The sequence below is a fragment of the Oncorhynchus mykiss genome, chromosome 12 (genome assembly GCF_013265735.2).
Source record: "Oncorhynchus mykiss isolate Arlee chromosome 12, USDA_OmykA_1.1, whole genome shotgun sequence".
Lineage (NCBI taxonomy): Eukaryota > Metazoa > Chordata > Actinopteri > Salmoniformes > Salmonidae > Oncorhynchus > Oncorhynchus mykiss.
In genome coordinates this window covers 19,039,495-19,052,340 of record NC_048576.1, presented here as the reverse complement: position 1 = coordinate 19,052,340, position 12,846 = coordinate 19,039,495, and the positions used below count along the sequence as shown (strand labels likewise).

At 44.2% G+C, this 12,846-nt stretch overlaps 1 protein-coding gene across 1 annotated transcript; it reads left to right on the top strand.

Annotated features, from left to right (window-relative positions):
• Positions 1 to 1,717: 1,717 nt before the first annotated feature.
• On the top strand, positions 1,718 to 8,217 carry LOC110539127 (probetacellulin). Its single transcript, XM_021626097.2, has 6 exons — positions 1,718 to 1,933; positions 3,474 to 3,578; positions 5,037 to 5,163; positions 5,771 to 5,917; positions 6,435 to 6,586; positions 7,241 to 8,217. Exons 1-5 carry the CDS (start codon positions 1,894 to 1,896, stop codon positions 6,580 to 6,582), a joined length of 567 nt encoding a protein of 188 aa, XP_021481772.2. The 5' UTR covers positions 1,718 to 1,893; the 3' UTR covers positions 6,583 to 6,586; positions 7,241 to 8,217.
• Positions 8,218 to 12,846: the final 4,629 nt, after the last annotated feature.

Below are 12,846 nucleotides of genomic sequence, written 5' to 3'. Positions count from 1 at the left end.
GAAATTCAGTACTGAGAGAGATTTGGTCATTTTCTTCAAACAATTATCTTTTATTTAATATTGAATAATTATTGCAATAAAGAGGCTGCTGTTCTGTCCTGCCGATAGAGTGTATAACCCGCCAGCTGTATGTTTTTAATGTCGTTGTTAACAGGGATCTGGGTCTGGTCGGGTGTCTGTATTATATCCCTCCCATCCGACTCATTAAAGAAGAACTCTTCATCCAGTTTGAGGTGAGCAATCGCAGTTCTGATGTCCAGAAGCTATTTTCGGTCGTAAGTGTCTGTAGCAGCCACATTATGTACAAAACGAACAAAGCAACAAAAAAAAACATATCCTGGTTGGTTAAGAGCCGATAAGCCTTCCCCTCCGGCGCCGTCACAATTAAAAAAAATACAAATAAAAGGTGCATGGCCAAGCAATCATATCAGAGAGTACAGGAGGGGCTGAGCATGCCCCCGTGATGAGGATCAGTGTGGTGGAGGTGTTGTTGCCTACCTTCACAACTTGGGGTCGGCCTGACAGGATGTCCAGGACACAGTTGCATAGGGCGGGGTTCAGACCCAGGGCCCTGAGCTTAGTGATGAGCTTGGAGGACACTATAGTGATGAAGGCTGAGTTGTAGTCGATGAACAGCATTTTTACATAGGTATTTCTCTTGTCCAGATGGGATAGGGCAGTGCAATGGCTATTGCGTCCGTGGATCTCTTGGGTGTCTGGTAAGGTGGAGGTGATATGGTCCTTAACTAGCCTCTCAAAGCTCTTCATGATGCAATGCTTTGAGAGCAATAGTCATTTACTTCAGTTACCTTCGCTTTCCTGGGTAGAGAAACAATTGTGTATATCTTGAAGCAAGTGGGGACAACGGACTGGGATATGGAGAGATTGAATTTGTCCGTAAACATTTCAGCCAGCTGGTCTGCACATGTTTACGGACATATTGGCATGGTTACATATATCAAACATATATCAAGGAGCCACCTGGAATTGTACCTTCGAGGGATGACTCTACCCCTGCATATGATTTCCAATTATTGCCTGGCATTGATGTCCATAGACTACCTATACTTGAGTTCATATTTTAGCAGAGGGCTCATTGTGCACTGAGTAGGCCTCAATAGAGAGTAGTCTGAAGGTGAGAAATGAAAGAGCACACAGGTAGACCTGGCCAGACTCACATCACCTCTTCCTCCTGGGGAATAGTGAGGCATGCTTGCCAATGAACACAAACCAACTCTCTGGTCACAGCTCTAGACTGGCCCATGGTCTCATTAGCCTGCACCGTCTGCCGTTTACCAACAGTTCAGAGTAGAGGTCACTAAAATGTGCTGATGCAGGTAAAACTATGTATATTTTAGTGAAATCCATATTTGCTATATTTGTATATGCAAATATCATGGGATGATCCTTGAAATATTCTTTAATTGTTTAAATTTTTGTTTACAGGCCAACTCTGTAACAATGTGAATGATGTTTAAATGATGTTCTGAAGGAGATTAATCTTCTGTCATATGTTAGCCTAATGCAAGAAGTTCTTAATATTATTCTATGTGCACATCTATGGATTACACATTTAATAGCCTAGTAGCCATTTTCCAGTTTAAGCTGCATGCCATAATAAACTTCAATGGTCAAGTGCACTCACACATACAGAGATGGGTGTGGCAGCAATGGGTTCAGATTCCATTTCACCCATTCAAACCTCTAGACTGCGCAATCTCTAGCCTACTGTAGTTCACAAGTGCGCGATTTTGCTGGACTACATTAGTTGGGACGCAGAGTGTCCTACTAAGAAGATATTTTGAACTTTTAAGAGGATTGGATAAAATGAACTCAATCTGCTTTTAAAACTATATTTATCCACCTGGAAAAGTACATAACTTGCCCACGGACATGGCAAAGGCATACAGTCTGTATGTAGGAATGGTAACAGGTAAGAGACACCGTTCTATGATTAAGTTGAACTCTTCAGCCTCACTTTATTTACTCCAGCATTTCCCAAACTTGGTCCCGGGGACCCCACTGGGTGCACGTTTTGGTATTTGCCCTAGTACTACACAGCTGATTCAAATAATCAAAGCTTGATGATAGTTGATTATTTGAATCAGCTGTGTAGTGCTCAGGCAAAAAACTAAAACGTGCACCCCTTGGGGTCCCGGGAACCAAGTTTGGGAAATGCTGATTTACTCACTGTATCTAAATAGAATTGCATATAGACTGGTTATTAACTGAATTAGTACTGTTTGATTAACAAATAACATTGTATTTAATTTTATATTAATATATTTCAGGTATTATTAACATGTTCTTTCTTAACTTTACTAGTTTTCCTTTATTCAAAATATTCTGTACGTATAATAGGCCTACTGTAATGTTAAATTGGATAGGAGGCCTGTGTGGGCTTACAGTTTCATTGCAATTGGGTATATGGCTCAGGTCTCTGTTGGCCTCTTTTCACCAGAAGAGACAATACAAACCATTTATACGATATTTATTTGTGCAACTCAGTGAAGTAGAAAGTTGTATGGTTTTTATAACAAAATATCTGCCAACAAAAATGAATGGACTTGTAATGAATACTCAGGGAAAAAAGGTGTAGATTCACGCGCAGAGCGCGGCAGGAATCGTGGTTACAGGCAGGCAATGGTCAAAGACAGGTAGGCAGTCAAAAAGCAAAAAATACCTCACAATCATACAAACAGAAAGAACTGAACTAAATAGGGAGCTGATGAGACCAGGTGAGAAATGAACACAGGTGAAATCAATGAACAAAAATGAAAGACAGGGCTACGTTCCAGAACACAAAGAAAAAGATCACAAGGTTGACAAAGAAAAGAAAAGCAGAACCTTACAGGACTGCCCAATTTTGAAATGATTTCCCCTGTCTAGCTACTTTGATTAATCTATCTGTGCTTTAAAGGAGTCTGCAACACTGACTTTAGATACTGGAGTGTAGTGTACTGTTAACTTAATACTCCTATGTACCTGCCTATACTGTGATTGATAGCAACAATTAGCATGCTGGTGTCAGATGATCAGCAAATGATCCACCACCCCATAACCCTCTCTCTATTTACAAACAGAGTTCCCCAAACACATGCCAAGATCACCCAAACCAATAGAATAGACTATTAATAACCACATCTGTTGTTTTTATAGATCACTTATCCCATTCACCACATTTGTATCATGGCTGGGTGTTGTTTTGAATATTATGAAAAACTGACAGTGTTGTTGGATTGAATGCAAAGACTATCTTTAGAAAGGTTATCATGGTGTTCGAAATCCCAGACACCCAAAGCCTGAGCTAGGAGGTATTACTGTCAAATCGTCAATCACATTAAGCTCCATAATCTATTGCACTGCTCTGTGCTTTTCCTTTCAGATTCTAAAACCAATGTTGGTGGAATTGTAAGGATTTGACTTGATGTTTGTGCATTGTGTGACCAGCTCTGTTTGTTTTCTGGTCATAGCTTTGGCCCTGTGTAAATACTCTCTGGCTGAATGGAATACAACTGAGCAGCTGGTGAACAACACTGTGTCCCTCCATCACCAAGGCAACACAAACAACTTCAAAGGTAGATTTTTTCCCCCCAGAGAAACATAAACTTATGGAGGGATACTCATGTCATAAAAGTTTGTTTAAAGTTTTTTTAATCATCTGACATGCACGTGTTAACATTTGTGAGTCATTTTGACTTTAGAATTAGCCAGGTTTAGAAGAAACCTGTTGGATTAGAAAAGTAATGTGTTTGTGACGTTTGTAAAAAGTCCTTCAAAAACATTTTTATACTATTCTTATATGTATTCGTGCTCTGTTGTTAAATTGAAGGCCATGCGTCAGGAGTACGTCATTCACAGTCATTCATTCAAACAGTTGGAATATCAAATGCTTCTCAATCTCCACCCGGCCCTGAAGTAACAGGAGGTGGTGTCACCTACCAGCCCCAAAAGAGACCATAGTGCACATTAAAGCCTTCTTGCCACCAGTGACCATGCAGTCATTACCTCCCCTGTGAGTGTTATTGTGAAGTGTACCACCAGCTTGTTATGTGCCCTGGGTTAGGTTCCTCTGATGCAATTTAGACGTGCCTTTTATGGACGTCAGCCTGACATCATGTGTCAGTTGAAGCCACCTTAGTTGGGGCCTCCACTGTTCAGGAGTTGTCAGTTGCTGTTTGGTGACAACCCTCACACCTAAAAGGGCTAATCAACTACTGATCATACTATTGTATTTACCCACATGGAGTAGAAGAGTGATGCAGTGATGTGCATTTTATTACGGTGAAGTAGTTCCTGGTTCCCTCTGATCAACAGAGCATAAGAGGTATATGGCAAACAGCAGCAGCATTTCCCAGCTGCTCACTTATCCCGGTGAAGTATAGTGGGATCACTGGCTGCACACATTTAACTAAATACCTCGATCAATTTACACCCGATGCTAGTTTGTAACCAGTTTGGCTACTATTCAATATGGGTCATTTTTAATTTTAAAGGCGTGCTCTAATGTTTCACACTACAATTGGGGCTTTCTCCCTCTCTGTGATGGGAACGAAGCCTCATTATTATTTTACCGGCCCAAGTTCTCCATGACTCACTGGATGGGAAAAGAGGAGTATCTAATACAACTCTAGGTATCCCTTCTCTTTACTAACAGTGGCCAAATCATTTATGTTTGAATGTTATGTTTGTGTATTTCTACACAACAACCAAATTTGGCTGAGAAGGTTGTTTTTTTTACTCACTTTTCTTTTACTTTGACAGTATTTCATTACATATAATTGACACATTATTATCCCACACCAGTCCTGTCCTCGTGGTGACAGTTCAGTTCCTAGTCCTTCCTCAGATCATATTGCCAGGAGCTTATTTATATGACAGGTGATACTGGCCACCCTGAGTCGGATTACTAAGGGAAAACCGGAGCTTCTCACTTCAAACTCATATCTTATTCTACATCACCTTTGCAACTATGGCAAAATAGTTACTCTATAATCCCCCTTTCCCCCATATTTTTCTATTTACACTCTCCATAGACTCAATAGAAACTGCAACTCAAGCCAAAAAGAGTGGCCATTTCACCAAATGTCCAAAGGAGTTAAGGCAATACTGTATCCATGGGTCGTGCCGCTTTGTAAAGGAACAGAATACTCCTTCATGCAGGTAAATCATCTCACCCAACCCGATCTTTACTGTGGGCCCCAATACTTTATCTGTATATATCCATGGCAGAAGGTCTCAAGCCAAGGACATGCTACATACTCAACAATCTCTGCCGTAAAAATGTATTAAAAAACATCTTTGTGTGTCTATTTTGATAATTGTAGCAGAATTATTACACATCATTATTACAAGTATGAAGTTCAAGTTCCTAATAGAAGTAAAACACTTTTAAAAAACACTTTGTAAGACAAATCACTTGTTGATCCTAATGATTGTACTAACCTTGTTCACTGTGACCCCCGGATTATACTTAAATCAAAACAACAAGGCAGATAAATGATTGGTTTAACATGGTCTTACTGCATTTCATCAAGCCTCACAAGCATCATAGAATTACAATCAGCAAGACAAGCTCATTTGGGACAGCTAGTTTTGGAACAGCTAGAATAGCAGATCTGATAGCTCAGCATCTGCTTGTTAACTCATAGCCCATGTACTTCAAGTTACTTCTTTGTTTTTCTTTTGGCAATGAGATAGAACCAATAAACAAACTTGTTGTGCATATTTTTTATCACAGTGGGTGTATGGTATATTTGCTCTGTTTTAGATGCGAGAGAGGGTACATTGGGTCCAGGTGTGAGTATGTTGATCTGGCCTCGCGTCTAGGTGACAAGAGGCAGATCATCGTAGTCTGTGTGATAGCAGTATTGGTCTTCCTCATACTGCTCATCTCATTCATCTGCATCTGTGTACAGTGAGTAAAATACACATTCTTAAAGCATCAAACAGCCAGATTTACTTTATGTTGTAACCTTCCGTGTGTGTGTGTGTTTGAATTTTTGTGTGTTTGTGTGTTTGTGAGAGTGAGAGGTGGACATACAGACTCATCACCTCACAGCCTGTCATACTAACCCTGGGATGGGATGTAAGGAATCTATGTGTGTCCTGTGAATGGAAAATAAATAATGTAACGCTTGTGGCCACGTTATCTTTGGTTTTCATCGGGTTGTATGTACTGTATCCGCCCTGCTCTCCCTTCTCATTTTTACCCAAAAGTGAGACAAGAGTGCTAAGCGTCAGTTTAACAAAAGAGTCTTCTGTGCTCAAAAATACATTAGATGCTTAACCTCTGTGATACTGGGAGAATGTATTGGTGAATAACTCAAGTGAGATTCAACACCGATGATACCATACTCACATGATTGATATTTATTCTAACGATGCATTTTAAAATCACAAATCTACTTTCTAATGTTATTTTTCTGTCTCAGTCGACATAAACTTTGCAGACGGAAGAGAAGGAAAGAGGAGACGAAGAATGGAACAGAGAAGCTCAATATGATTATGATGATGAACACAAATGGAATGCATGTTGCTTCATCAGATTCAGTAGAAACCTCAGACACCAATGCAGTATGACTAGGTATGTACTGTATGTACAGAGGTATTTGACATTTTTCTGACTTATGACCTTTGCCATTGTGTCAATACACACAGCATCTCTGTCTGTTCTAACTACAGTGGTATTGTAAAATACAATGGAAAAACAGGCTAGTCCTCTTTTGTTGCTGCTGGAAGGTGATATTCCCCAGTTGGATCAAGCCAAGCATCCCATTATATTTCAACACATCTAAAGAAAGGCCCTGAATGGGAGTAAAACCTAGTGCTTGGCACTGCCTAAGCCAATCTTTGAACACATTGATATATATATCAGACAGCCTACATAGCCCATTTTCTGTGTTGGCCAGGCTGGTTGCATGGTGTCTTACTGTCTGAATTTGACTGTAACCGTCAGATCAAAGCAGAGGTGCAGCAGGTCCCTCAGCCTGCCTGGCTTTCTCTAAAAAAAGGGATCACAAAAACAGACAGACCTAACAAGACTCAAGGCATTATGATGGATGTGGCACTGTTAAGGTAGTGTTCAGAGGCTGGATATGACCGGGGATGTGCGATCATTTTAAACATGGGCTATCTCCCTTTCACTGCTTATTTGGTGGCTATACAAAAGCTGCTCTGTAATTGTGTGGTAAAAACAAAATTCATTTGTATAGTAACAGCCGTTGCTTATATCTTCCAGCGACGGGGACTATAAATGGTATTCTCCTGCCGGACGGGATGCGGGCCTTGGTTGTAAGTGCCTGTTGGGAAGAGAGAGTGCGCTCTAACAACACTGTGGATGTATACTCTTCAGCTGCTTCTCACTGCCAACCACAGTCTACAGTATGGACTGTTCTGTGCAGAAATGTAGGAGAACACAAGAAAGACTGGACCAGCTCCTTTGGAACTCATACAACCTTTATGGTCACCATGTAGATGGATCAATAGAACAGCAACAACTCTGTGCATTTGGAAAATGTGATAGTTTTTCTCAGACTCATTTGTGTAAGCAAAATATACAAGGTCATCAAATCACAATAACAGTAAAAACCATAATTTAGAAGATATTTTGATGGACTCTGGGCTCTGAAGGAGTAGGCCTTTTTATGAACTGTCGTGTAATGTAACCTACTCTTATTTGGGCATGGATTAAATGATTAACATGTATTCAAGCTAAAAGTCCAGGTATGTTTACTCCTGGATGTGATACGTGTCATAATGAGGACTCATGCCATGTAGGCCGCTATGTGGGACAGATTATACTAGGTCTAATACTGGTAAATGATATAACATACTGTTCGTACACTTGAAAAGGTGTGATTTATCAAACAATCCTACCAGCGTCATACGCACACCGGTAGGAGTTAACCGTTGATAAATACCAATTGTTCTAATCCTCAGTGCTTGTGCATAACCTTGGCTATTTGCATTTCGAAACACCCCTAATTAACCATATGGTCAAAATCAGCTCTTTAAAACCTGTGGGGAATATACAACGCAGTAATGATATACAACAGTGCAACCAAAAACATTTTTTTTCCCAAGACTGAATTAGAGGTGCTAGTTTCAGAGATTGAGTACAACCAAAGTTGTGGCTGTTACGCGGAGTGGAACAGGGAAACCCAAGAGCAGAATCAGAAGAGGAGACTGGGATGAAGAACCCAATGTATTTATTGAAACAGGGGGAAGATGGAGTGCAGGCCAGGGGAAGCTCTGGCGGGTTGCAGGAAAGCAGGTGCGGAGGCTGAGGCTGGAGCGAGAGGGGTTGGGACAGGGTAAGCCGGTCCGGAGGGGAATCAAAGGGATCAGTAGAGTGAGGAATCCAGGGCAGAGTAGCAGGATGAGGAGACGTGGGACTGGAGACAGGGACCAGAGTCAGAGCAGGCAGAACTGTAGCGGAGAGGAAAACCTTGTTAGGCAAGGAAAACAGGCACAACAGGATCTAGGTAGTAACAAACGGTTAGAAAGGTAGACTGACTGAGCAGAGATTACGATCTGGCAGTGTGGAAGTGGCAGGACTGAGTATTTGTAGAGGTCTTGATATGGAACAGGTTGCAGCTGGTGGGGATCTGCTCTGACTCCAGCACACCTGTCTCTGCCCACACAACCACAGAAAGAGCGAGAGAGAGGGAAAGGGAGAGAGCACTGGGGAAGTGGCGGCAGGTCAAGGAGAAACAGGATGAGCAGTAGAGGGCGAGGCAGGAGCAGATGTAACAGCACACCCCCCTTCCCAGTATCCTTCCCAGTCCACTAGGTACTGCCAGCCAAGGGGGTGGAGGAGCTGCTGCAGGAGGAGACAGGGGACCGGAACAGACAGGTTTAATCAGGGATACATGGAAGGTAGGATGGATCCTGAGAGAGGCAGGGAGTTTAAAGTGCACAGCAGAGGGGTTAATGACAGGGTCAATTTCAAGGGGACCAATGAATCAGGGGGAAAGTTTATTCGATGTCACCTTCAATGGCAGGTCTTTTGATGAGAGCCATATCTTTTGACCTTGGGTGTAGACTTGGGCTGAGACCCGGCGACGGTTGGCTTGGGACTGGGTCCTGTTGGAGGCACAAAGAAGGGCAGCCTGAGCCTTCCTCCAGGTAAGAAGACAACGGCGCAACCTCAACCTCTTGGGCGGGGAATAAAGGGGGGGGGGGGGGGGGTTGGTAACCCAGAGCAACCTTGAAAGGTGACATACCTGAGGGTGAGGATTTTGTGGGCATATTCAACCCAAGGTAGCTGAGCACTCCAAGAGGAAGGGTTAACATAAGTTACACAGCTTAGGGAAGTCTCCATCTCTTGGTTGGCCCGTTCAGTCTGTCCATTAGTCTAGAGGTTATATCCTGAAGACTGACATTGATACCAAGAGCTGAACAGAAGGATCTCCATACCTGGGAGGTAAACTGGGGCCCCCTGTCGGAAACGATGTCAGTGGGAATGCCATGCAGACGAAACACATGGGATCCTAGCAGGTCTGCAGTCTTCCTGGAGGATGGGAGCTTGGAGAGGGGAATGAAGTGAGCCACTTTGGAAAACCTGTCAATAACGGTGAGGATGACGGAGTTACCGTTAGATAGGGGAAGGCCAGTGACGAAGTCCAGAGCTATGTTTGACCAGGGGCGACTGGATATGTGAATAGGGAGCAGCAGCCTGGAAGTTGGTTTAGCGGAGCGATAAGGGAGTGTGAACTTGAATCTACCAAAGAACAAGGCCCACCTGGCTTGCCGGGAGTTCAGAAGTTTGGCGATCTGGATGTAGGACAGGTTTTTATGGTCAGTCCACACGATGAAGGGGGGACAAAGCCCTCCAGCCAGTGACGCCATTCCTCAAGATCTAGCTTAAATGCCAGGAGTTCCCGATGTCAAAATTCCTCTGCAAATGAGAGCTGACGAGAAAAGAATGCACACGGGTGGACCTTCTGATCAGATGGGAAAAATGTTGAGACAGAACAGCATCTACCCCGGTGTCAGAGGTGTCCACCTCCACGATGAACTGGAGTCCTGGGTCGGGCTGAGTAAGGACTGGAGCGGAGGAGAAGCGACGCTTGAGTTCCAGGAATGCTGCCTCTGCCTTAGGAATCCAGTAGAACAGAGTGGAGGCGGTGGTTCAGAGGTGCAGTCAGATGGCTGTAGTTGCAGATGAAACGTCTGTAAAAAATGTGCAAGCCCCAGGAAACGCTATAGTTGCTTCAGGCCACTGACTGTCATGACCTTGGCGGGGTCCATATGTAACTGTCCCTGTGAAATAATATAACCCAGGAAAGACATTGAGGCAGCATGGAACTCACATTTTTCAGCTTTGACAAAAACCTTATTCTCCAACAGCCAGAAGAACATGTTGCTGGTGAGACATGTTGCTGGTGAGACTTTTCAAGAGTCCTTGGGAAAAAAATCAGGATGTCATCTAAATAGACAAAAATGAAGTGTCCCATCACATCCCTCAGCACATCATTGACTAGGTTCTGGAAAACAGCAGGGGCTTTGGTAAGACTTAAAGGCATGACCAAATACTCAGTGACCCAGCGGTAATCGCCCCGTCGATGAGGTGGTAATTGAGTCGCCTTCTTTTTGGAGAAGGCGAGAGCCAAATCAGCATATTCAGGGGGAATGCGCACGGTGGAGACTTGGTCTGGACTCTCCACCGTAGTAGCACCAACGGAAACCCCTAAACACCTACGTGAGCACTCTCCCAACCACCCCGTGAGAGCCCTCTGTGGCCAAGAAACAGTGGGGTTATGACAAGCTAACCAGGGTAGGCCCAGCACCACGGGAAACGCAGGAGAGTCAATAAGGAGAGAGAGAGATTAATTATCTCCGTGAACGGGGAAAGGCACATCCACAGGAACGATGGGGATCCCTAAACTATGGGCTAAAGCTCCATCAATAAAATTCACATCCGCGCCTGAATCGACGAGCGCCTTATGCTGGGAATGTGGGGAAAACTCAGGGAAAGTGACAGACACAAACATATGTGCAACAGAGAACTCTGGGAGAGAATGGTGCCGGCTCACCTGGGGTGACACCAGAGCGCCATGCCTGCTGCCTCGATACCTAGAGGAACCAACCCGACACCGACTGGCAGTGTGACCTCTGCGGCCACAGATGGTGCACAAGCTGGAACCCCCTCCGGTCTCCCTGCGCACTGCCCCACCCAGCTCCATTGGCATCAGAGAGGGGGTGCGTGACGTCCGTGAGTAGCCAGCAGGTCCAAAATTCCAGGGCAAACTCCTGGGCGCTCCTCGTCCCCTGCCCCAGATGGAAGAGGCGCTCACCCGCCGCTCTACCCTCGGGCGGGTGGTCGAAGACTGCCCGGAAACGGCGGGTGAACTCCTCAAACTGGTCCAAGGCCGCATCTCCCTCTTTCCACACGCCGTTGGCCCACTCCAGGGCTTTCCCGGTGAGGCACGAGACGAGGGCGGACACCCTCTCACTGCCCGATGGAGCCGGGTGGAAGGTGGCCAGGTATAGCTCCAGTTGAAGCAGGAACCTCCGGCAGCTTGCAGCCTCTCCGTCATACTCCTGGGGCAGGGAGAGACGAATCCCACTGGAACCAGGTGGAAAAGGGGCGCTCAGAGAAGACCCCGGTTGTGCTGGTGGAGGAGCTGGAAGAACTCCCTGTCTCTCCCAGCGGACCATTGTCCGGACAACGTGGTCCATGGTGGTGCCAAGATGGTGAAGCATTGCTGCATGCTCCCGGACGCGCTCCTCCACCCCTATAACCGGGGTACCTGCTCCTGCTGACTGCATTGTTGGGTCGGTGATTCTGTAAGGGTGTGTGAACTCAGGCGCAGGAGATCGAACTTGGTATAAACGGAGCAGTTTAATAAGTGCTCAAAAACTCTGACAACCAAAATATACAAAATAAAACAAGTGGATACAAAACCCGTCGCACACCAGAACATATCTTGCACAATGCTTACAAACAAAACAATCACTGACAAGGACAATGAGGGGGAACAGAGGGTTAAATACACAACATATAATGAATGCAATTGAAACCAGGTGTGATACAAGACAAGACCAAAGGAAAATGAAAAGAGGATCAGCGATGGCTAGAAGGTCGGCGACTTCGACCGCCGAACGCCGGCCGAACAAGGAGAGGGACCAAATTCGGCGGAAGTCGTGACAGTAAGACTCCAACCATCTGCCTCCTGTGACTGCATCTGGGTCTCGCCTTGATCAAGATCATAAGTAAGCCATTGTTTATAGTGAAAATACAAGCAGAAGAGCAAATGCAAACAAGGGAGAAAATGCACTACCATCCCCTGTGCCCCCCAAAAATCGACACAACCCTCCCCAAAGCAAATAAAAAAAAGTTTCACCACCCTCCCCTATTTTGAACCACTCAGTCAATTTCGATCTGTCCTTTAGCAATGGCAAATATACTTAAAATGAGTAAGCAACACTCACCAATAAGCCATTCATCCTCAACAGCCTGGAGGCTTACAGGACAACATTTCTGTTCTGCAGAATGAACAGGTCGTGCTTTCCGCCAGGCCACCTTGCTACCACATTCAGCAGCGTCTTTTGTGCATAACAAACAGCGGTGGAAAAAGTACCCAATTATCATACTTGAGAGTAAAGATACTTTAATAGAAAATGACTCAAGTAAAAGTGAAAGACACCCAGTAAAATACTACTTGAGTAAAATTCTAAAAGTATTTGGTTTTAAATATACTTTAGTATCAAAAGTAAATGTAATCGCTAAAATGTATTTAAGTATCAAAAGTAAAAGTATAAATCATTTCAAATTCCTTATTAAGCAAACCAGATGGCACCATTTTCTTGTTTTTTAAGTTTACTGATAGCCACGGCAAA